At 48.9% G+C, this 25,404-nt stretch overlaps 1 protein-coding gene across 2 annotated transcripts in view; it reads right to left on the bottom strand.

The window, feature by feature from the left end:
* Positions 1-21,990, bottom strand: part of Slc25a42 (solute carrier family 25 member 42) — a 29,129-nt gene extending 7,139 nt beyond the window's left edge. The window contains exons 1-2 of one of the 2 annotated variants that reach the window (XM_075987269.1): positions 21,888-21,990; positions 1,787-1,895 (exon numbers count right to left, since the gene is read on the bottom strand). In XM_075987269.1, coding sequence (XP_075843384.1) covers positions 1,787-1,867 — 81 coding nt within the window. In that variant the 5' untranslated portion in view covers positions 1,868-1,895; positions 21,888-21,990. Of the gene's footprint in view, positions 1-1,782; positions 1,896-21,887 lie in introns of both variants that reach the window. The other variant, XM_075987268.1, reaches the window with a different exon arrangement.
* Between the last annotated feature and the right edge of the window lie 3,414 nt (positions 21,991-25,404).

The raw sequence follows: 25,404 nt of genomic DNA, 5'->3' as shown, positions 1-25,404 counted from the left end.
TCCTTTTTATTTATTATTTTGAGACAGGGACCCTCTAAGCAATTATGGCTGGCCTGGAACCTGCTTTAAGTAGACAGAGATCCTCCTGCTTCTGCCTCCTGAGCTCTGGGATTAAAGGTTTGCCCCACATGCTTATCTCCCCCCATTTTGAGACGGGATCTTGCTCTGCAGCCTAGACTTTCCTAAATCTTGCAGTCCTCTGCCTCAGCCACCCAAGCACTGAGACAACAGATATGCACTATTGTTCCTGTCCATCGCTCTTCCATTCCACACGTAGCCTTAGTGTCATCTAAAGTACTGCTTGGCCTTGTGCAGTTAGCCTCTTGGGGTGAGGCTGACAGTTACCCCTGAAAGTTTCCCTGAGCTGTCCTTCCATCTTCCTGATTTTCACAAACCTTTGTGCTTCCCATTCCCATCCTTGTTTGTATAATTACAACGTGGCATTTTGAAGCCATTTTTTTTCCAATACAGGGTTTCTCTATGTAGCCCTACTTGCTCTGTAGAGCCACACCGTGCCCAGCTAGTAATTAGCCCTCCATGGGGCTGCCATAAGGGCAGAATAGCATCCAGGCAATGGCTAACAGGCAATGCTGGGGGTTCAGAGGCCAGCATGGGGTGACGTTGGTGGTCTACTGGCAGGGGCAGTGGTAAATGATGGCTGAGGGGGTTCACTGGCGGTGGTGACTTCAGTGCCTGGGGGGGGGGGGCAGGAACTGTCCCGAGGTTCTCCAGAACGCTTTACATTCTGTCAGGCAGTCAGCCAGCCTCAGGACTGTGCTTAAATACCCCACTAGTGACTTTCCAGTGGCCCTGGTACATGCATCCTCTTGTCCCACTGGCAGCCCCAGGTGCCTCCTGTAACTCAGGAAAAGGTCAGGAGGACTACAAGGCACTGCCAGCTCAGTCACTGACCCCATGGACTTTGGGACTGTTGGTATTGTGCCTGCTAGGCCTAGGGAGGCCTGTGGACTGTGCAAGCCTGTTTTGGGTTCAGCAGGACCTCCACTGGTGGCAGATGTCCACAGGGAACAAGAGTGGCTGGAGCTGGGCACTTGCGACTCTCTGGCCTTAGACTCCCGAGTGCTGGGACTACAGATAGACTCTAGAGTGCCCAGTCCCACTTTCACTTTCAGACGGACTGTCTCCTTCAGCTGCAGCAAGGCCTGCCACCCCTGCTCTCCACCCAGGACCTCCTACAATTAGGAGTGAGGCCTCGGCCTCTTGCCAAACATTGGGCCTGGCTGGATTCCTGCATCAGCTAGGCTCTGATGACACCTTGGGCAGCACGCATCTTCTTGTGAGCAAAGATAGAAATGGTTCGTGCCATGCAAGGGAGTGAGGATGGCTCCACTGACCTGGGGAGGACCCCGGAGACCAGCCTGCAGCAGCGGTCCTCAACCTGTGGTCAAATGACCCTTTCACAAGAGTCGCCTAAGACCATCAAAAAACACATATTTACGTTTCATGACAGTAGTACAATTACAGCTATGAAGTAGCAATAAAAATACTCTTGCTGGCCGGGCGGTGGTGGCGCACGCCTTTAATCCCAGCACTCGGGAGGCAGAGGCAGGCGGATCTCTGTGAGTTCGAGACCAGCCTGGTCGACAAGAGCTAGTTCCAGGACAGGCTGCAAAGCTACAGAGAAACCCTGTCTCGAAAAAAAGAAAAGGAAAAAATAAAAATTTTACAGTTGGGGTAACCACAACATGAGGAACTATATAAAGGGCTGCAGCATTAGGAAGGTTGAGAATCACTGTCCCACAGGGAGGGAGGAGGCAGTACTTGCCTTTGAGGAGACAGCCCCTGACAGAACAGCTTCAGCATCTTCACGCAGGCGCACCGAGCCTTCCTGTACACCAGTACCCATCCCAGGCTGAACAGCGGCAGACTCAACCCTGAGGAACAAGAAGTGCTGGGTGAGGTGAGCTGGACTCAGGGGGATGGCGGCAGCTTGGCTGTTGACTTCTGAGGCTCACCCAGGCCAGCACTTGACTCTTGGCTCCACTCCCAAAAGGGAGAATATGCCCTTGCCCTTGGCTTTAATCAGATTCTGAAGCTGCTGTGCCCTGGGTCGATGGCTTCATCATAACAAACATCTTTCTTTTCTGTCACTTGTACATGGTCATCACAAATAGTCTGCTTTTCTGAACCAGTGCTAGCAGATAAGAGAGGATAAGAGGCTGGCTGAGGCCACACAGCAAGGAGAAGAAAGAAAGGATAATCTTCTGACCATCACCAGCATGGCAGGAAATGGAGAGAGATCGGGGATCCATACACCCACAGCCACTGAGTACCAGCCCCACCACCAATCCAGGGTGGTCTTCCAGCATGAGTCTATGCAGCAAGATTTAAAAAAAAAACTCAGAAAGAGAAATTGGGGTTCAACCTATAGATCAAAGAAGCAAAGCAGTCAACTATTGGCTCTTACCTCGACCTCAGTCTGAAATGGTGATCCTGCCTTCAGGAATCTCAGAATGAGACTGTGCCTGAGAGCTGTCTACTCCCATTTTATAATCCTCTCTAGGGCTGGGACTAAAGGCATGCACCGCCCAGTTTCTATGACGTCTAGTGTGGCTACTGGGATTAAAGGTGTGTATTACCATTGTCTGGTCTGTCGGTGGTGCTGTTTCACTCTCAGATCTTCAGGTGAGCTTTATTTATTAAAACACAAATGAAATACCACTACAAGTCTAGACCCAAGGGCTCTCTTTGACACCAGCTGCCTGCTCTCTGCAGAAAGAAATTGTGTGAAGGAAGGCCTTGTTCCCTGCACTCTCCCCTGAAGATCTAGACCAGTGCAGCCACCTGTGTCCCGCCTTCTCAGGCCACTAGACCTCAGGGGGAAGCAGAGATGAAGGGATGATAGAGATGTCACTGTGCCCCATTGTTCTTTGAGGTCTTGTCAGCAGACTTGGCGACCCTACCGTTTGGGAGGCTGAGGCAGGAAGACCTGAATCCAAGGCCATCGAGTTTAAGATCAGCTTGGCATCAGTAAAAAGGAAAGGAAAGCCGGGAGCTGGCTCAGTGGAAGAACACTGGCCTAGAATCCACCAGTGAGGGGCTGGAGCCCCTGCTGTGACAGACAGCTCAGCAGGTATCACTAGCCTAGCCTACTTGAGGCTCAGAGCTTAATCCCCATTGTGGAGGGGGACATCCAATCAACAAGGATGGGGTGCAGCTTTCGTAAACCTGGTAAGTAGGAAGTCTGGGGTGCCATCTCAGGACCAACAAATAAAAGTATAAATGAATGAAAACAGTGAGAAATCAGCGCACAGAGCAGTGTGATGGTGAGCAGCAGCTGCAGGAAAGCAGTGGCACTGACTGGGAGTTGTAAGCCCCCAGCTCTGCCCTCAATGTGGTTTAGCCTCAATCCAGGAGAAACAGAGGGCCCAGCCCACTGTGGGTGGTGCTACTCCTGGGCAAAGGTCCTGGGTACTGTAAGAAAGCCTTTAATCTCTGCACTCAGGAGGCAGAGGCAAATGGATCTCTGTGAATTTGAGGCCAGTCTGGTTGGTGAGTTCCAGGACAGCCAGGGCTACAGAGTGACACCCTGCCTTGAACAAACCAAAAAGAAAAAGAAAACAGGGAAAAAAGAAAAGAAAAGAGAAAGGAGGCTGCAGGCCATGGGGAGCAAGCCAGTATGCAGTACTCCTCCACAGCCTCTGCATTAGCTCCTGCCTCCCCTCACTGAATTCTAACTGTCCTCCCCCAAGGAGCTCTCAGTCGTGACGTTTATCCCGGCGACAGAGTCTCTGTCAGGCAGCTCACTCACAACTACCTGGACTCTAGCTCTGTGGCCTCGACAGGTACTCACACATACTGACACAAATATAAACACAAAAATAAAAATAATACGGGCAGGAGGGTTGGGGGCATGGATCAGCAATAGAGCTCTGTCTGGCCTGTAGGAGGCACTAGTTCCCAACCCTAGTAATTTAAGGAAGGGAAGAAAGAAAAAAATCAAACAAACCAAGGACTGAGGTTGGGACAGGAAACATAAATGTGAGCTTGCGTCAGTACCCGAGGTATTCAGAAAGGGGAACCACAGGCTAGGGAAGGGATGACAGCTGGAAGGTGGAAGGACACCGATGATCCAGGTGTCTCCAGGACTCCCCCCACTTTAAGACGAGTGAATTAGATGGTGGGGAAAGGAGAGAACTCTTCTGTGCGTGGAGCCCCAGAACTTATATGGTGGAAGGAAAGAGCCAATGAGCTGTCCCCTGACCTCCAAGTGTGCACTGTGACACAAGTGTGTATGTGCTCACACACACAACCCCATATAAACAAATGCAACAACAAAAACTTAAAACAAACAAAGTCCCCAGGAGGATGAGGATGTGCAGGCTCTGAGCAGACACATCACTTATCAAAGGTGCTTGCGGACTTTGGGGCACTGACCCTCAAAACTCACCTCCCAGTGGAACTGTGGGAAACATGACATATACGATAAAGGGGCAATGACACAGATGTGTCCTTGCCTAGTGCACGAGACTGTTTTACCAATAGCACTGCCAGGAAAGGAAATGTATGTTTATATAAAACAGGTCTCAAGTTCAGGCGCGACTGTGCACACCTCTCACCTTGGCCTCAGGAGTTCAAGGTCAGCCTGGGAAATGTGAAACCTTGTTTCCTAAAAATAAAAAATAGCCTGGCATGGTGGCACACACTTTTAATCCCAGCACTCAGGAAGCAAAGCCAGGTAGCTCTCTGAATTGAGGCCAGCCTAGTCTACACAGCAGTTCCAGCAGGACAGCCAGAGCTACATGGAGAAACTGTCTTGAAAAACCAAAAATAGAAAGGAAAAAAAAAAAGGGGGTAGCTTTTCATGTGTAAGGTCCTGGGTTCTATCCCCAGAGAAATGACAGAATGACAGATGATGGATGGATGGATGGATGGATGGATGGATGGATGGATGGATGCATGCATGGATAGATGGAGGCATGGATAGGATACAGGGTCAGGAGGCAGGGATAGATCAGAAACCTGATGAGGACTCTGAACCCCGAGTCCGGCCTGAGTACAGAGCTTTACTGACATAGTTGATGAATTAGAAAGTTAAGCTGCTTATAAAGCCAGGAGTATCCTGAAAACTCAGCCGGTTTTACCAACTCCAACGACACCACCAGCCCCATGTGGTGGTGACATCATCTACCCTGCAGGTCTGTGGTACCTAGCCTGGGCACCTATCTGTTTGACATCCTGGGACACCAGCACTCCCTCTCAGGGCCCAGCCTCTTTCCTCAGCTCATGAGTAGCCCAGGAGGAGTCACAACAGCCCAAAAGTTACTTCTGATGCACTCCAGTGGATGAGGCAGGAGGATCATAAGCTCCAGACAAGCCAGTGATACACAATGAGACCTCAAAAACAGAAAAACAAAACAAGTGAAAGAAAGCTATTTCTGAGCCAGGCGGTGGTGGTGCACACCTTTAATCCCAGCACTCGGGAGGCAGAGCAAGTTCCAGGGGCTGGAGAGAAGGCTCAGCGGTTAAGAGCACTGACTGCTCTTCCAGAGGACCCAGGCTCAATCCCCAGCACCCACATGGCCACTAACAACTGTCTGTAACTCTAGTTGCAGGGGATCCAACACCCTAACACAGACATATATGCAGACAAAACATCAATGCACCTAAAAATTAAAAATAAATAAATAAATTTACAGAGCAGGTTCCAAGACAGGCTTCGAAGCTACAGAGAAACCCTGTCTCGAAAAACCAAAATAAATAAACAAATAAATACAAATAAAAACACCCTAGTAAGCAATATGCAAGACTATAAAGAGAGTAAAATTAGCCACGCAGTGGTGACACACGCCTTTAATCCCAGCACTGAGGAGGCAGAGGCAGGTGAATCTCTGAGTTCGAGGTCAGCCTGGTCTACAAAGCCAGTTCCAGGACAGCCAAGGCTACACAGAGAAACCCTGTCTTTTGAAATCAAAGAGACTAACACTAGGGCTTCGGCTGCATCTCAGCTGGTAGAGTGCTTGCCTAGCAGTTGGGAAGCCATGGTTTCCCATCCCAGCGCCACATAAAAACAGGTGCCGCAAGACACACCTATCACCCCAGCACTAGAATGGGGAACTGCCTCAAATAAAAAAAAAAACGAAGCCGGGAGATGGTGGCGCACGCCTTTAATCCCAGCACTCAGGAGGCAGAGGCAAGCAGATCTCTGTGAGTTCGAGACCAGCCTGGTCTACAGAGCTAGTTCCAGGACAGGCTCCAAAGCCACAGAGAAACCCTGTCTCGAAAAACCAAAAAAAAAAAAAAAAAAGAAAAAGAAAGAAAGAAAGAAAATGAGAATGAATGGGTGGAATAAAGGCTACAAAACAATGCCAAGTGAAGAAGGACAGCCTCTGTGGCTTTGGAGCAGGTCCTGGCTTTTGGGCGGTATGGTCACTGCGGGGCACATGCAAAGCGCTAAGGGGGCACCTTCTGTAGGGCTTGCTGTTAGCTGGTTTCCTAGAAGACCTCTTGGCAGAGTGCACACTGGGTGAACGGCCTGTGTGGAGGAGTGAGACATATACCACAAACAGGGCACAGTGGCAGCATCCCACGCCAGACCTGCCTTACTGTCTGTCTGAACTGTCTGTCTAATCTGTCTGAACGGGAGACGGCCAGGGCTGCTTTATAGATGAGGAGTTGGGAGTAAAACTGATAGAACCTCTGCCTGAAATTCCCCAGTGAGGAGCTAGGGGTAGAGGGGCTGCCTAGAATCCTCCAATGAAGGGCAGCGGGGAGGGATAGGGTAACATCTTAAGCTCCCCAACCCCCACTGCCAGCACTCTAAAATCTACCAAAAAAAATCTTTTGTAGATAGGGAGGCTGTGGCCTGTTGATCCACAAAGGTGACAGTGACTCCAGGTGGCTACTGGTGTGTATACATGGCTGCTCACTCACCCTCTACTGAGGAATCCCCCTTACTTTTCGGAGATGCTCAATCAAGCCTAGCACAGGACTCCAAAGCTGCAGGAGATCCTTTCCCTAGGGAGGCCAGACCTCACAGTTGTCCTAGAAAACCACGTGTTCCTTAATTAGGCCTTCACTTACCCCAGAGGAAGAGCCAAGGGGTGGGGCTGGAGGAGGCTGGACATCAATTCCCAAAGTCAAATAGAACATAACTCTGTCACAAGCAGTGTCTTGAGCAGCTCAGTGCCCTGCAAGCTGACTCTTGGCACTCGGGAGTCACTCTCCAAACTCATGTCCTGGGACGGGGACAGAAGTCAGTTTCTGAACCAGCAGGCTCAGGACTAGTTAACCTGTGCTTGCTGTAGGCTAATGCCATAGGTAGCTTGGTAGAAGATGGGTGAGGGGAAAGCACACTTAAGGGAAGGCAGCCAGGATACCTAGCCTTGGCATGAGGCTACTCAGCCTTTTACAAGCCTGGAAAAAGCCAGGGAAAAGCACATCTGAGGGAGGCTGTAAGACTAGACCTGCATGACTTTAAAAATCTTGGGATAGGCAACAGCACTTAGTGGGGAGGGGATTTCCTAGCCGGTGCAATATACTGGCCTCTGGCTGTCTCCTGTGCTGCCTGCCAGTCTGTTGCCCCGCACTGGGAGTTGTTGCAGGAAGGTCAAATTCAAGGTTGGGCTCGCCTTAGGTAATAATAATCACCCTGGCCTCAGTGATGAGCCAGCTGGTGCTCTGGAGTGCCTGTCCTGGGACAAAGCTAGGTGAGATGTCAGTTCAGGAGGACAGGATGTGGCTCCTGTGCCCACAGTGGGAATGTGAGGACTCCGCAGAATGTGCCTCGCCATCTGAGAGGCTCTGCTCCCCAGAGGCAGGCGGTTTAGTCAGGTGGACAGCGACCCACGGTGGCTTGGAAAGCAAACACAGAAACCATCTGCAAGTGCTCTGAGGGTGTAGGCTGCTTGCTGGGCAGGTACCAGCTCAAACATAAAGCATCAGTATTGAGCACGCTCACAGTTTCCTAAACAATACAGTAGGCTATTTGCTTACTATTTGAACTCTATCTGGTGCTCTGTCATCTAGGGAGGACACACTTAGGGACTAGGCAAACAATGCACCACTGTACAGAAGGGCCAGGAGCTGAAGGTTTCAGTGAAAGGTGGGTAGGGGTGGAACACACAGAGGAAGGACACAGATGACGACACTAGAACCAAGCCTCACATCTAACAGCAGATGGCAGTGTTACCATCCTGTTACTGGTGCTGAGCTGCAGGTGCCAGGCTTTGTCTGGGGTCTATTGGCTATTTCTTCATGTCCTTCCCCAGTGTTAAACATTTACAGTTACACACTGCCCCCAGCCATCCCCATCCTGTCTTTCTCATCTGTGTTCCCTCCTGACTCCTTTCCCCAGTCTCTGTTCTTCAAGATGAAACACCATAAGGACACTGCCCGGGAAGAAACAGCACAGGGTTCTCTCAGTGTTCAGGCCTGAATTTCCTAGTTAAGGTAAGGTCAGGTAAGCATCTCCTGGTCAAGTGGCCATTTTGCCACCTCTTAGCTCTGCTTTCTATGGTCACTTTGCTCAGGGTGTGTGTGTGTATGGGTGATGGGGGGCAGATGAAGTGCCAACTATGGAGCAGGGGAAAACATTGATCTGTATGACCCAAATTGGTTTATAGGAAAGATATGTCTTCTATTCTGGTTTTGTTGTTGCTGTTTATACGTTCTGATTTTTTAAGACATGGTTCCTCTATGTAGCCCTGGCTGTCCTGGTACTTGCTCTGTAAACCAGGCAGATCCACCTGTCAGAGCCTTCCAAGTGCTGGGATTAAATTATGCACCACCACCCAGCTTTGTTTTTGAGACAGGATCTCATGTAGCTTAGGCTGGCTTGAACTCCTGATCCTCTTGCCTCAGTCTCCTTTAGCTCTGGATTTATAGATGTGATACGCCATGCTTGGCTCAAATCCAATTTTGTTTGTTGGTACTGGGGTTGAAGCAAGGCTTCTGGGTGCTGAGAAACTGCTGAAGCACTGAGCTGTATCCACTAGCCCTCTTTTACTCATTTTTGTTTTCTCTTTCTTTTTTTAATATTTATTCATTTATTATGCATACAATATTCTGTCTGTGTGTACGTCTGCAGGCCAGAAGAGGGCACCAGACCTCATTATAGATGGTTGTGAGCCACCATGTGGTTGCCGGGAATTGAACTCAGGACCTCTGGAAGAGCAGACACTGCTCTTAACCACTGAGCCATCTCTCCAGCCCTGTTTTCTCTTTCAAACAGGGTCTTGTACTATTCTTTGAGGCTGGCCAAAACCATGCTGTGCAAGCTGGGTGGTGGTGGCGCACGCCTTTAATCCCAGCACTTGGGAGGCAGAGGCAGGCGGATCTCTGGGAGTTCGAGGCCAGCCTGGTCTACAAGAACTAGTTCTGGGACAGGCACCAAAGCTACAGAAAAACCCTGTCTCGAAAAACCAAGAAAAAAAACATGCTGTGCAGCTGAAAACAACTGTAAACTCCTGACCCTTCTGCCTCTACCTTATGAATGTTGGGATGACAGGTACACGCCACACTTGGCTCAACTAACTTCCGTTCAGTACTAGGGATGGAACCCATGACCTCATGGTGCCAGCAAACACTCTACCACTGAGCTGCCCCGCCCTCTCCTACTGCTTTTCCTTGGCCTAAACAAGCAAGGTGGGTGGGGAGTGATGCTGTGACAACTCCAAGACAGCAACTACGGTAGGACAGGTGAGGAGCTTAGCATGCAGGAGACTTGGGTTCCATCCTCAGATCCTTGAGTGTCAGATCTCTGGCTATCCAGGGAGGTCTACCTGTACCCCTGCCTCAGGGTTGCAGCCAGCCCCACCCTATCCCTGGAGGGGGCTACTACTCAGTGACAGGTCTGCAGTGTATTCCATAATGACAGTCATCTGAAGCAAATTACTATCAGTCTGCCAATGATAAAGGCTGGTTTCTTTTCTAGTTCATAGAGTTTGGAGTGTCTGGGATGGTGGCTGTTGACTGATAACCCTGCCTGCCAGGCTTGAAGACAGAAGGAAGCTCCTCACTCTGTGCTCTGGGGACTGTGACTGTCACCCTGGCTGGGAGCTCTATGCATGCCTCACAATCTCTCAGATTTCAAAAGACCCAGACAGCTCTGGCCACAAGGCACAGCTGCTAACTCAGCACAAGGGGTCTGAGGTACAAAGCCAGCCTAGGTGGGACACATGGAAAGCCCCAGGCCAGCTGGGGCAACTTAGCAAGACACTGTCTCAAAGATGAGAAGGTCCATATAGGAGTGGGGATACATATAGCTCGGTGGGAATGTACTGAAAAAAGAAAAAACAGTCCATGAGACGGCTCGGCAGGAAGAGACTTTGCTGTTGAGCCTGATGGTCAGATCCATCTCTGGAACCTGTCTGGTGAACCGACAGAACTGACTCACGCACATTCTCCCCCACCACGGTAAATAATTGTACAAAACGTCACTGTCCTCTGTTCTCACCGACCACACTGCTACCAGAGGCTCTAGAGTGCTATGCTGGCTCCCTTCAGTTATTGCTGCTCACGTCAAAAGCCCAGGTTCTCACCACAGTGCAGTGCTCTGCACCTGGTCACTCACAGTTATTTAATGGACAGGTAGGTAAATTACCTGGACACTCTGAACTCCACATCTTCATACTTTGCTCTGCTAAAAAACATTTCTGCATTCTTTGAAACCCACCTTGAAAATCTCATCCTCACTCTTGCCAGTGTTACCTGTGCCGAGTGGTTCTCCAGGCAGGTGGGGATGGCACACGCCTTTAATCCCAGCACTTAGGAAGCAGAGGCTGGAGGATCTCTGTGTTCAAGCCCAGCCTGGTCTACAGACTGAGTTCCAAGACAGCCAAGGCTACACGGCGAAACTGTCTTGAGCCCTTCCCCTAAAAGAAGTGGTTCCTATACCCTGTTCCACTAGATCCCCACTCAGGCTGGGAGCCATGGAAGCACCAGAGCCTGCATGGTGCTTTAGCCTCACCAGCTGTTCCTGTCCTTGTGCAGGTCTCTACTGCTTCCCCGAATGGGGGCAGATCCTACTGCTGCTGTGACAAGATAGAGGCCATGTGACCTCTATATCCCTGTCCTTCCCTCTGTCACTATATTCCCGGGCAAATATACAAGCTGGCTAGTATGCTCCCTAAAAAGGAAGCAAGCAGGGCTGAGACCAGTGGATCAAATGGGCCATGCAGCACTCCAGCCCAGTGCTCCCCTACCATCTTTCTGTTTGTTTGTGAGGCGGGTCATACTGTGTAGCCCAGGTTGGCCCTGAACTCAGAGATCCTCCCGCCTGTCTCCCCAGTGCTAGGACTAAGGGAGTGTGCCATCATGCCTGACTCTTTATTTGAAAAAGGGGCTTTGAACTCAACTATATAACTGAGGATGACCTTGAACTCCTGATCCTTCCACCACCAAGTCCTGAATGCTGGGAGGACACTTAGCTATTCTCTGCCATGTTTAAGGGCCATCTGCTCTAGGGAAAGGCCTGAGAGGGAGCAAATTGTCCTTCACCATGCTGGGAGCTGGGCACCAGGACTGTTTCCTCCAGGGTGGGATGAGGGGACTACACACTGCAGAGGAGGATGCAGTGGCTGCAGGATTCCTGACAGCAGACTAGACTCCTGCTCAGAGCTGCCAGAAGCTTGGTGCACCCATCCATTCTGCAGACAAGAAAGTCACACCTGAGCAAACTGTGAGTTCTGTCATCTACGCTGTTTTTCTTGTCCTAGGTCCCTAAACAATATCTTTGTTACAACTGTGTGTATTGTACTACACCGCTTCGGCTTCTAAATAACCTAAGATGACCTGCAGTCTCAGGACCTAGTGAGCTCAGGCTGGAGAGACAGTTCCAAGGTTAAGAGCATTGGTTGTCCTTGCAGTCAGGGGTTTGGCTCCCAGCACACACATGGTGCCTCACAACCATCTGTAACTGTGGTTCCAGGAGATCTGATGTCATGTTCTGACCTCTGCTGGCACCAGGCATGTGGGTAATGCACAAATATACATGTAAGCAAAATATCCACGATGTGGGATGCCCCTCTGTATGTTGTGAATGTTTTATTACCACTGGTTAATAAAGAAACTGATTTGTCCAACAGCCAGGCAGAATAGTGCCAGGTGGGAAATCCAAGCAAAAATAAAGGGGAAAAGAAGGCAGAGTCAAGGGAAATAGCAGCAGCTGCTAGAGAAGCAAGATGCGAGTTAAAAAGTCACGAGCATCATGGTAAAATATAGAATAACAGAAATGGGTTAATTTAAGTAGCAAGAGCTAATTAATAATAAGCCTGAGCTAATAGACCAGTTTGTAATTAATATTAAGCCTCAGAGTGGTTATTTGAGAACTGGGGAGTGGGAGAGAAACCTCCAGTTACACGTCCATACACAAAAAAATAAAGAGTTGAAGGCCAGCCTGGGCTACAGTGTGAGACCCTGTATCAAAATTAAAAATAAAAATGGTTGGGGAATATACTATAGCTCATAGCTCAATGGGAGAAAACTTGCCTAACATGTACAATACCCTGAGTCCCACCACCAGAACCACAAAAACAAATGAAAGATATCAAGGGAGAAGCCAGACATGGCAGCACACACCTGCGATCCCAGCATTGGAAAGGCTGAGGTAGGAGGACAAGTTCAAGGCTAGCCTGGCCTACATGGTGGGAACCTTGTCAGAAAGGAAAGAAGGAAAGGAGGAAGCGGGAAAGTGAGAAGGGGAAGGGAGGAGAAAGAGAGACAGAAGTGGGGACTTAAACACAAGGATCTAAGAACCAGCATGACAGAGTAGCTCATTATCTGACTGGATCCTCTCTCTGCAAGTTTGTTTGTTCGTGTGTGTGTTTGTTATAAGACAGGGTATCAAGTAGCCCAGGCTGGCCTCCAGCTAGGTACATAGTTGAGGCTGACCTGAAGTTCCTGACCCTCCTTCCTCACCCTCCCAATGCTGAGATGCTCAGTGCTGGGCCATAGGCAGGCAGCACCATGCCCAGCTGTTTTCCAATGTTTTGAAACACAGTAGGCCAAGCTGACCTTGAACTTCTGGCCAGCATTGGAGTCACAGGCGCTTGTCCCCTTTGCCTGAGTTGCTGACACAAACAGTCACAGCAGAGCTGATGTGGGACTGTGGAGAAGAGCCTTCTGTTTAGCTGTGAGGCCTGGTGGGATCAGGACCCTCTGGAGGCTCTGAGGATAATCTGCCCCGGGCCTAGTGGCTGCCAATGGCCCTGAAGGTTTTGGCTTGTGGTCCCATCACTCCAGGAGCTACTCCTTCATATCCTGCTGGCCCTCTCCCTAACAGCTGTCTCTACGCCATCTTTCCTCCTCATAAGGATGCCAAGTGTCAGTGTCTGTACATCCCTGGCATCACTTCTGAGACAGGGTTTCAATAGATAGCCCAGGGATCCTCTAGTCTCCTCAGCTTCCCAAGTGCTGTCTCACAGACCCTCACTGGGCTCACAGTGAAAGCTTAATACCCGACAACGAGACAACAAAACAATGGACCACAGTACAAGCTGTGTATTCTGCTCCTCTGCTCCCTTCACAGAGCATATCCTGGGATGTGAGCATGTTTGCAAGATGGTCACAGCAAAAGGTGCCTCAGCAAGAAAACAGATGTTCAACAGGCACATTTAAAAATAGCACAGTGACCCAGGAGGATCAACAGGGGACAGCATTCTACTTCTCCAGCCCTGTTACGAGCTCCTATTCTATATAACTTTCTTTTCATACCACAGAATACTTTTTCCTTTTATCTATCTACCTACCGACTTACTTATCTACTTATTTTTGAGACTGGATCTCCCCCCTGCCCCCCAAAACAGGATTTCTCTGTGTGGCTCTGGATCTCCTGGAACTCCCTCTGTAAATCAGGCTGGCCTCAAATGCAGGGATCCCCTACTTCCTGAGTGCTGGGATGAAAGGTGGGTTTTTTTCTCTTCTACTCTTTTTTTTTTCCCGGTTTTTTGAGATAGGGTTTCTCTGTAGCTTTGGAGCCTGTCCTGAACTAGCTCTTGTAGACCAGGCTGACCTCGAACTCACAGAGATCCACCTGCCTCTGCCTCCTGAGTGCTGGGATTAAGGGCGTGCGTGACCAGCACCTGGCTGTTTTTGTTTTGTTTTGTTTCAGGCAGGATCTTACTATGTAGCACAGGCCAGCCTGGAATGCTCTAGTCTCCTGCCACAGCATTTACCAGAATGCTGCACCACCACTGCCAGAGAATCTTACTTTTCAGTCATTATATTTTAAAATTAAAAATGCGTTTCTGGGGCTGGAGAGCTGCTCAGTGTTTCAGAGGACTGGCTATTCTTTTTTTAGAGGACCCAGCACCCACATGGTACTCACAAAGATCTGACTCTAGCTCCAGGAAATCTGCTGTGCTCTTCTGGGCTCTACTGTCACTGGGCACGCATGTGGTGCACAGACAAACATGCAGGCAAACCCATAAAATAAAATTAAAAAAAAAACAAAACAAAACCTCGGGGCTGGCTCAGCAGTTAGGAGCATTGCCTGCTCTTCCAAAGGTCCTGAATTTGATTCCCGGCAACCACATGGTGGCTCACAACCATCTGTAATGAGGTCTGGTGCCTTCTTCTGGCCTGCAGGCATACAAACAGACAGAATATTGTATACAAAATAAATAAATAAATATTTTTTTAAAAAAAAAAACCTTTCTACTGTATTTCTGACTCTGGGAGATGGCTCAGTCGGTACCTATTGTGAAAGCAGGACAGGGGTTCTAGGTGTGTGAGAGGGCTCATCGGATAAAAGGGGTTTGGTGCCAATCCTGATTCTGAGTTTCACCTCCAGAGCCCACATGGTAGGTAGAAAGAACCAAGTTCACAAATCCTCTGATCTCCATCAACACCTGCTCCTCGTCACATGCACCCCACTCACACTTTTACCCCAATTCTCCACAAATAAAGAAATATAATTTAAAACTTTTCAAAGAGGACCTGAGTTCAAATAACAAGCACCCACATAAAAATACAGGCATGGCCTTGTATGTATTATTAACTTGAATGTTGGGTCAGAAAAACAGGAAAATTCCAGGAGCTTACTGGCCACTTAACTAGCCTAGTCAAAATGGCCAGCTTCTGGTTTAGTGAGAGACCATGTCACAGGGGAATAAAGTGGAGCACAACAAAAGAAGACACCCAATATCTGCTCCGTATATACACACAGGTGTGCAGACACACAGGGACAACTACCACCACCACCACCACACAAACACAAACACAGTTCTGGCGCTGGGGAGATGGCTCAGCAGAGAAAAGGCTTGCACACAAGGCTGAGACCCCGAGAAGCTGCAATACACCGAGGACCCTTTGGAGACAGGTGTGGTGGTAAATGTGCACCTGTAATCTCAGCGGTGACATGGGAAGTGCAGACAAGAGAGTTCCTGAAATTGACCAAGGGCCAGTTAGCCTTGCGTACACAGCTGAGAACAGGGGCCCTGAGGAGGAACACTCCAGGTTGTCCTCTGATCTCCAGACATACACCATGACCTGTACACATGCACAGAAAAGATAAAGAAAAAATAACTGGACAAAATGAATGTTTTTGTGCGGTTCCGAGATGGAATCATGACTTCCCAGTGTCAGGCAGGTGTCCTAAACCATGCCATGACCCTTGCCAAAAGTGAAATGGCGCCGGGCGATGGTGGCGCACGCCTTTAATCCCAGCACTTGGGAGGCAGAGGCAGGCGGATCTCTGTGAGTTCGAGACCAGCCTGGTCTACAGAGCTAGTTTCAGGACAGGAACCAAAACCACAGAGAAACCTTGTCTCGAAAAACCAAAAAAAATAAATAAATAAATAATAATAATAATAATAATTTAGGAATCTCATACAACACACACCGATCACATTTGCTTCCCATTCCTCTCAGGTCCACCCTCCCCACCAAAACTAAAAATACCCCCAAGGGCTGGAGAGATGGCTCAGTGGTTAAGAGTACTGATTGCTCTTCCAGAGAACCCAAGTTCAATTCCCAGAACCCACATGGCGGCTCACAACTGTCTAACTTCAGTTCCAGGGAACCTGACACCCACGACAAAACGCCAATGCACATAAAATAAAAATAAATAAATTGAAAAAATACCACCTCAAACCAAGTCCAATTTGTGGCTCAGACTGGTGTTGAATCCACAGTCATCCTCCTGTTCAGCACCAAAGTGCTAGGATTACAGGCCTGAAGCACCACACCTGGCCACAAATGAAGTTTTACAATTAATGCATTTGTTTATTCATTTAAGAAGGTTTATTTACTTTTTTGCCAGGCGGTAGTGGCACACACCTTTAATCCCAGTACTCAGGAGGCAGAGGCAGGTGGATTTCTGTGAGTTTGAGGCCAGCTTGGTCTACAGAGTTCCTGAACAGCTACACAGAGAAACCCTGTCTTGAAAAAAAAAAAAGAAAGAATAAGTTCATTTATTTTTATTTTATGTATGTGGGTGTTTGCCTGCAGGTATGTCTGTGTACCCATGTGTGTGCAGAGACTGCAGCGGGCAGGAGAGGACAATGGATTCCCCTGGAGCTGGAGCTGGCTGAGTGCTGGCAATCTGGTCTTCTGAAAATGCAGTCAGTGCTCTTAACTGCTGAGCCATCTCTTTCTATCCCTTATCTATCTACTTGTGAGACAGAGTCTCACTGTGTTGCCATGGCTGGACTAGAACTCTATATATATCAGGATGGCCTCAAACTCAGACAGATATGCCTGCCTCTGCTACGCCTGGCTTATTGATTCATTTTGAGACAGCCTGAGACAGAGTCTCACGTAGCTTAGGATGGTCTCAAACTAACTGTGTAGCTGAAATTGGCCTTAATGCCTGATTCCTCCTGCCTCAACCTGCCCAGCTCTGGGTTAATACTACCTACTACTACCTCTGGGCATGTACTACCTACCATGCCTCACCAGAGGCAGTTTTCAAAATAACCTCCCTTTTTAATACTTATTTTCATCTTTTAAAAAAATTTATATACATGCAAGTATACAGGTACCTGAGGAGGCCAGAAGAAGACAGGAAATCCTCTGGAACTGGAGTCAAAGATAGCTGTGAGCTTCCATTCAGGTGATGGGAGCTTAAACTCGGGTCCTCTGCAAGAGCTGCCAGGTCTCTTAACTACCTCGCCAGCTTTCTAGCACTCTGAAAAATGCGTTCATTCATTCATTCATTCATTCATTCATTTATTTATTTGGTATTTCAAGACAGGATTTCTTTTTTTTTGTTTTTTTTTGTTTTTCGAGACAGGGTTTCTCCGTGGCTTTGGAGCCTGTCCTGGAACTAGCTCTGTAGACCAGGCTGGTCTCGAACTCACAGAGATCCACCTGCCTCTGAAAAATGCATTTTTTTAAAACACCATTTATAGCCAGGTGTGGTGGCGCACACCTTTAATCCAGCACTTAGGAGGCAGAGGCAGGCGGATCTCTGTGAACTCTATGCCAGCCTGGTCTACAGAGAAAGTTCCAGAACATCCAGGGTTATGTTTTTATTTATGTTTCACAAATAAATAGACAGATAGATAAATAACAAATGGGTCTGGGAGCACAGCTCTCTGGCAAAACACTTGCCTAGCAGCCATGAACCACTGGCCTTCATTTCAACACCACAGCAACAGGTGACTAGTTCTTCCTGTGTGTGTGTGAGTGCGTGTGTATGAACATGTGCAAGAGTATGCATGTATGTGTGGCGTATGTGTGCATGCATGTGTGTACGTGTCTGTATGTACACACAAGCATGCATTTACGTATGTATGTCCTTGTCAGGTGCCTCCCTGGAATGGTACTCTTAATAACTGAGCTAGCCCTCTAGACCAGTGGTTCTCAATCTGTGGGTCTCGACCCCCTTAGGAGGTTCAATATCAGATATTTACATTATGAGCCATAACAATAGCAAAATTATATTCATGAAGCAGCAATGAAGTAATTTTATGGTTGGGGTATTATTTTGAAAACTGTGTCTTGGCTGGGCGGTGGTAGTGCACACCTTTAATCCCAGCACTTGGGAGGCAGAGGCAGGTGGATCTCTGTGAGTTCGAAGCCAGCCTGATCTACAGAGCAGCCCTGTCTTGAAAAACAAAAAGAAAGAAAGGTAGAAAGGAGAGAAAGAGAGAGAGAAAGAAAAAGAAAACTGTGTCTCTCTGTGTCTCTGACTAGGTAGTGCGTGCCTGGTACCTCACGACATGAGGAACTGTATTAAAGGTCCCAGCGTTAGGAAGGTTGAGAACCACTGCTCTAGCCTAGTTTCTCTTATTGGCTTACGGCTTGACATATCAAGCTAGGCCTGCAGATCGGCCAGCCCCAGGGACTCACTGGTCTCCACCTTCCTGCCCGGGTTTCATACTTTCTCATACAGGTTCTAGGACTCAGGTTCTCATGTTTGTACAAGCACCAGTCAGCTATCATCTCTGCCTCAAACTGTTTTTTGGGGGGTGCCTTATCACAAAATATCAAGACCCAATTTGGGATGCCATTTGGGGTCAGAGATTCCATCCTCCAAGTTAATCTCAAACAACCATTCCATGACGGCAGGTCTCATCTTGTGTCCTCTCCAAGGTTTCTCCTTGGACCTGCAGAGAGGGACTGGGATAGGTCCTTCCACCTCACTATGGAGAGGATCAGAAGTTCATTGTAAGGGCTGCTTCCTGAGCCAGGACATCCAAGGGGAAAGATCAAAGGCTCTCCTGCACCACTGCTAACCGACCACAGGGCCAGGAGAGCCCTTAAAACAATCCTGTCTGAGCGGGCTACTGGAGGAAACAGGCCTTCCACTTCTTCCCCAAGAGAATAAAGCTAGTTAGTTAGTAGTTCCCTTGACCTGGCCCTGGCAGTTGAGCCTAAACATGAAGACGGGGGCTCTCTGAGGGGCTGCACATGGGAAGCAGGGTGCTGACCCACCCATACTCAGTCCCTACTGACCCCATGCAGCATGAGCCTATGCAGAACCCACAGTCAGCCATAATCTTGTTATTTGATAGCTGTTTTTTGCTTTGCTTGACACAGGGTCTCAAGTAACCCAAGTGGATCTTGAACTTGCTGTGTAGCTGAAGATGACCTTGAACTCCTAATACTTCTGTCTCCACCTCCTAAATGCTGAGGTGGTGGTTATGGGTACCAAACAGGCACTTCTGGGGTTTTCTGGCTGTTTGGTGTTATTGAGACAAGGTCTTACTATGTTCTACAGGGTCTTGCTAAGTATCTCACGCTGACCTTGAACTCACTACCCTCCAGACTCAGCCTCCCTGGAACTAGGACCACAGGTATGCACAGAATGACTGACAATCTAATTTATTGGAAACAGAGTCTCACTATGTAGCTAGCCCTGGCTATTCTGAAACTCACTGTGTAGACCAGGCTGGCCTCAAACTCACAAAGATCCACCTGCCCCAGCCTTCCAAGAACTAGAATTAAGTACACCATTGCTAGCATGTACTGATTTTGTAACTACATTTTACACTTACCTTATCAAATTTTAATTTTATATGCACAGTCTATATATGTGTGTATAAAAGAATGAGCTGGGCAGTGGTGGTACGCACCTTTAATCTCAGCATTCAGGAGGCAGAGGTAGACGATTCTCTGTGAGTTTAGGACAGTCTGGTCTACAGAGTGAATTTCAGGACAGGCAAAGATACACAAAGAAACAATGTCTCAAAAAACAAAAAAAAAAAAAAAGAAAGAAGAAAGAAAGGAAGGAAAGAAGGAAGGAAGGAAGGAAGGAAGGAAGGAAGGAAGGAAGGAAGGAAGGAAGGAAGAAGAATGTGCACATAGAGGCTGAACAGATGGTTCTGCAGGTAAGAGCTCTTGCTGGCAGACAAGCATGAAGACCCAAGTTCAAATCCCCAGCACCCATGTAAAAAGTCAGGCATGACTGCTGGAGCAAAACCAGACATCCTCCCCTGGCCTCTGTGTGTTCATGTGCATCTACACACATGTGCACATATACACCACACTCATACACAAAAAGAACATTTGTATACACACATATGCATGTAAATACAGTCTCATATACATGTGTACACACCACACACACATTCTTATTATAATTTTTTGCAAAGCTGAGGGTAAAACCCAAGGCCTTGAAAATACTACAGAAGTATTCTACTACTGAGCTGCACCCCATGACCTTGCTTAAAACTGAATGGGAAGTCCCAAAGGCTACAGTTTCCACAGGAGAAGCTGAAGGTGACATGACCAGAAGGGACATTCTGACAGTATCCTCTGTGAAAGGGGAGAGCACAGGGTCAGTCTTACAAGAAAAAAAGACCGTCATTGATTTTCCACCATCCTCCTTCTATGCTGCACACATATAAACTGGACTCAGGAGAACTACAAAACTTCCAGAAAAATCTTTCTTCCCCAACCCAGCTTTTTCACTGGAAGCTTTATACAGTTGAAACACTATCCCTCCCAACTCTGAGAAGTATTTCCTTACTGCTTAGCAGTCAAGGAGCTTGGGCAGGTCACGAAGAGGGCCTGGTCTGACCACAACCAGCAGCACCCCAGATGTTCAACACCTCAACACCCGCCAAGACCTGGAGACACATGCTCGCTCAGGCAGCCACCTAGGGGCTGTGTCTTCCAACTAAGCATTTCCGGATCCAATCAGTCACGACTTGGGAGAAATGCCTGGGAATGGGTGGAGTGAGTATGGTAGGGGTTCCCCTCCTCCACCAGCCCCAGAGAGATAAACATAAGCAACCAGCCACTGACAGGAGTGGGCTTGAAGAGCAGGCCTGATCAGCATTCTAGGGCTTCAGATCTGTGGCTGGTAAAATGGGGGTCAAAAAATAAACAAACAAACAAAAAGAATTATAAATCCCAGCACTCAGGAGGCAGAGGCAGGCGGATCTCTGTGAGTTCGAGGCCAGCCTGGTCTACAGAGCTAGTTCCAGGACAGGCTCCAAAGCCACAGAGAAACCCTGTCTCGAAAAACCAAAAAAAATAAAAATAAAAATAAATTATATATATATATACATATATATATATATTTATTTATTGTGTGTGTGTCTGTGCGCGCGCGCGCGCGCGTGCATGCACACACCATAGAGCCCACGTAGAGGTCAGAGGACTTTTGGAAGTTAGTTCTCTCAGCAGTTGGACCCTGGGGCTAGAACCGGCTGACCCATTTCACCTCAAGCACTCTTCATAAGAGTTCAAGGACAGTCTGGGCCACAGAGCAAGTGTGGACTTGACCCCGAAAGTAAGTAATCGATAAATACAACAATAAAGGCTCTGGCTTCTGGCTCTGCTTCCGCGAGTAAAAAAAAAAAAATACAACAATAAAATGAAAAAGTAGAAAAAAAAAACACTGTTAAAACAATAAGGGGCCAAGTGCGGTGGCATAAACCTTTAATCCTAGTACTTGGGAGGCGGAGGCAGAGAGATTTCAGTTCGAGACCAGCCTGGTCTACACAGTGAAACCCTGCCTCCAAAAATAAATCACCAACACGCGCACAACTACACAGGAAAAAAAAGCAATTTTTTTAAACTACAAGGGAATAGTTAGGTGGGTTTTGCTTTGGGAATGAAGCGATGGTTGAACGACGGGGACCAGGAAAAGCACCAGGTGCACGTGTGCAGCAGAGGGCAACCGCAGCCGGGTGGCACCCGAAGCTTCCACCGGATTCCGAGGAGGGACAGAGGGACAGACGGACAGGGAAGATCGGTGAGGGGATGGGTCACCGAGGCACGGGAGTGGGGTGCGCGATGCCACCTCGGCCTCCGCGGGGCTGTCACCCGCAGGGCAGGTCGGTGTGAGATCAGGGTTCGGCCTGGCCGTAAGGACCCCGGGGACGCGCGCCCCGAAGTGAGAGGGGATCTGTCACCTCAGCGCTCGCGACACTGCTGTCACAACGGAACGACCCGTGCCGCGCTTCCCTCCCGGCCCGAGCCGCGCGGACCCAGCCACCCCGCGGCGCCTGCGCTCCTGGAGCTGCGCTCACCTGCCCGGACGCGTCGCCGCCGCCGCCGCCGCCACCACAGCCGCCTCAGCCGCCGCAGCCCCTCCTCGCGCGGCCCGAAGCTCGCGGCCCGGGCGGGGCCCAGGCCGTGCCGCCATTGGCCAGGTTCTGACCAGTCAGCGCCGGAGATGGCGAGAATTGGGAAGCGCGACGCGGACGGACATTGTTTCTGACCAATCGGTGGTGGAGGGGGCGAGGCTCCATGGAGGGGCGGCTCTGGTTCTCCGAGCGGTAGGCACCGGGTCCCAGCAGGGAAGCAGGGCGGGGAGGCGTGCGAGAACCCGCGGAAAACAGACAGAACGCTCGACCAATTGCCGGGGGCGTGGGCGGAGCTACGGAGAGAGGAGGCGCTTGTTCTGAGTTCGCTGCTCAGAGAGACAGAAGCAAGGATTGGAGCCCGGAGAAAACGGGCAGAGCTCTCGACCAATAACTGAAGGGAAGAGGCGGGACCTAGAGACGCGCGAGGTTGGAAGCCAAGCACCACCAAACGGGCAGCGCTCTCTGCCAATCTCTGCAAAGTCGGGACTGGTGTAAGCTGGTGCCCGGAGAGGGCGAGGCTGGACGAACGGAGGGTGTAGCCTGGAGGGAGACGATGATTGGGTTCTAAAGACGTACACTTCCCGTAACCAATCGCAGCAGCCGTGGGCGGTGCAGCCTCCGGGAGACCCGGCGCGCCAAGCGCAGACCGTAGCAATTCGTTCTGCTCGGGTTGGTCTCGTAGCAGGCGCTGCCTCCTCGGGTTTCTGCACAGCGCAGAGGCCTAACTCCTCCCTGAACTTAGACCTGTCCTTGACAGCTGAAGGACGTTTGGTTAATTCTCAACCCTTCCCTGCCCTACTGCTCCCCTGGACTAGACACAAAGGTTAGAAACGCCAGATCACTCAGCCTCCCTCTGCAACTCGAGCTCGTGTGCAAACGTGAAAATCAAAAGTGGAATCGTGCTGACGGTATCTGTCTGATTTTCTGAAATTGACGTCCCTGGGTTCAGTCTTTATCCTTCACAAGTTCTTAAGACGTCCCTGTGGGACCTGACCCTGCTAAGCCATAAGTGAATTAGCCCAACAATGCACAATCACGAGTCAAATGGAACACAGAAACTAATACAGAGAGGTCAAGTTCTTTGTACAGCACTTTAGCTATTCAATTTGTGTTTTTTTTTTCCTAAGGCAGGGTTTCTCTGTAGCTTTGGAGCCTGTCTTGGAGCTAGCTCCTTTTTTTTTTTAATTTATTTATTTTTACAGTATTCTGTCTGCATGTATGTCTGCAGGCCAGAAGAGGGTACCAAATTTCCTTAAAGATGGTTGTGAGCCACCATGTGGTTGCTGGGAATTGAACTCAGGACCTCTGGAAGAACAACCAGTGCTTTTAACCTCTGAGCCATCTCTCCAGCCCCTGGAGCTAGCTCTTGTAGACGAGGCTGGCCTCGAACTCACAGAGATCTGCCTGCCTCTGCCTCTGGAGTGTTAGGGTTTTTTTTTTTTTTTTTTTTTTTTTTTTGGTTTTTCGAGACAGGGTTTCTCTCCTGTCCTGGAACTAGCTCTCGTAGACCAGGCTGGTCTTGAACTCACAGAGATCCGCCTGCCTCTGCCTCCCAAGTGCTGGGATTAAAGGCGTGCGCCACCACCGCCCGGCAAGAGTGTTCGGGTTAAAGGCCTGCGCCACCACCGTCCGGTTCTAGCTATTCAACTTGTATGTAAAACTCTGAACTCCTTGAAAAGGGAGTAAGGCAATGGGGAACAGAGAAATCTGAGTTACTGTGCTCAAGCCTTGGGGAGAACAATTCTGAGACTCAGTCCTGTTCCCTCCTACCCTGTATAGAAGCAGAACAAAGAAGTCACCCAAATAGCTCAGTGGGTATATGTTAAGACCCACCTTAATTATTGCCAAATTAAAGCAAGCAACTAACTAAAGGAAAATTTGTGCGTGTGTGTGTGTGTGTGTATGTGTACTTGGGCTGTCTCTTCTGAAGGTGGGGTTCAAGTGATCAACATTGGACATGGGGAAGATAAGGTTTTTATAGCTCAGGGGTAGGGGCTTTCCAAATGGGGAATTTGGCAGGCAAATGGGTGGGGGTGGGGCTGAACAGAAGCCTTTCAGGGTAGTTATAATGACCTAATGAAACAAAGACGTATGGTTGTGAAGTGGTCACAAGGTGACCATGGCAAGAAAGCCATAGCAATGTGGTTATAACAAGGTGGGGTTTTTGTTGTTTTTATTTATTTTTATTTTTGAGTGGGGGGCGTTGAGACAGGGTTTTTCTGTAGCTTTTTGGAGCCTGTCCTGGAACTCACTCTGTAGACCAGACTGTCCCCGAACTCACAGAGATCTGCCTGTCTCTGGGCTCCTGAATGCTGGGATTAAAGGCGTGTGCCACCACCGCCCAGCAAGCTGGTCATATAACAAGGTGGATAGACCAACTTCTTGAAACAGAGGCATGGTTGCTATTTCCTGGAACAGTCAGTACAAAACCATTTGTAGTTAAGGTTACAGGTGGGCCATAGGGCAATCCTTGAGAAACAAATTTAATCATAAACAGGAATAAGCCTAGTTGTTTTTACTGTCTGATGACTTTGAACCCCAAGATGGAGGCAGGCTGGTTCTTCATAAGGCACTGGTCTGGTCACCACTAAGGACCCTCATGATGGAGAGAGAGACTCTCAGAAGTCATCTTTCGACCTCCACACACCTGTGCAATGGCATGTACACGCCCAAGGCCCTGCTTCTTGGTGAAGCAGAGAATCATGGGGAGGCTTTGAAGGTGCTCACAGCTGAGGGATGTACACCACCCTATGTTCCTTGTCCCAGGACATTCTCTTCTCTGACTTCCTGGCTTTCTTTTTTCTCGAGACAGGGTTTTTTGTGTAGCTCTGGTTGTTCTGGAATGCACTCTGTAGACCAGGCTGGCCTTGAACTCAGAGATCCAGCTGCCTTTGCCTCCGGAGAGCTGGGATTAAAGGCGTGTGCCACCACTGCCCAGTTCCAAAGATGAACTCTTATTTCCTATAGTTTTGGGCAGAGCAATTTCAGACGATCTTGTGAGGAATTGGGGTTAAGCTTAATATTAAGACTCAGATTTCAGAGTTGTGTAAAGCCCCCAATCTTCCTCCCCAAAGTTCAAATAGACAGACTCATATTGCAGAAGCCATTATCTCCCTGCCACTGTGGGACTCTCCACGGATTCATTCACTGCAGCCTTCCCAGTAGAAAAGAAGACATTCTAAAGAGACACTCGTGGGGTTAGAGATGGCTTGGTGGCTAAGAGCACTGCCTGCTCTTGTAGAGGACCTGAGTTCACTTCCCAGCACCACATAGTGTTGGGTTCATGGGGGTCACGCAAAGATGGGGACACACCACCAAAGTTTATAAACCAGAAGCAAACTTTATTCCAGGAAAAAATAAAAAATTAGAAAATAAATCTGCATGGCACAAAAAGCTTATCAGCTAGCTGAGACTTATGAGGCTGTGGCAAAGGCCGGTTTTTGAACTCCTCCTTTTATAG

Source organism: Microtus pennsylvanicus, chromosome 9, assembly GCF_037038515.1.
Source record: "Microtus pennsylvanicus isolate mMicPen1 chromosome 9, mMicPen1.hap1, whole genome shotgun sequence".
Classification (NCBI taxonomy): Eukaryota; Metazoa; Chordata; class Mammalia; order Rodentia; family Cricetidae; genus Microtus; species Microtus pennsylvanicus.
Note: the sequence above shows the minus strand (reverse complement) of the source record. Positions and strands in the feature narration are given on the sequence as shown.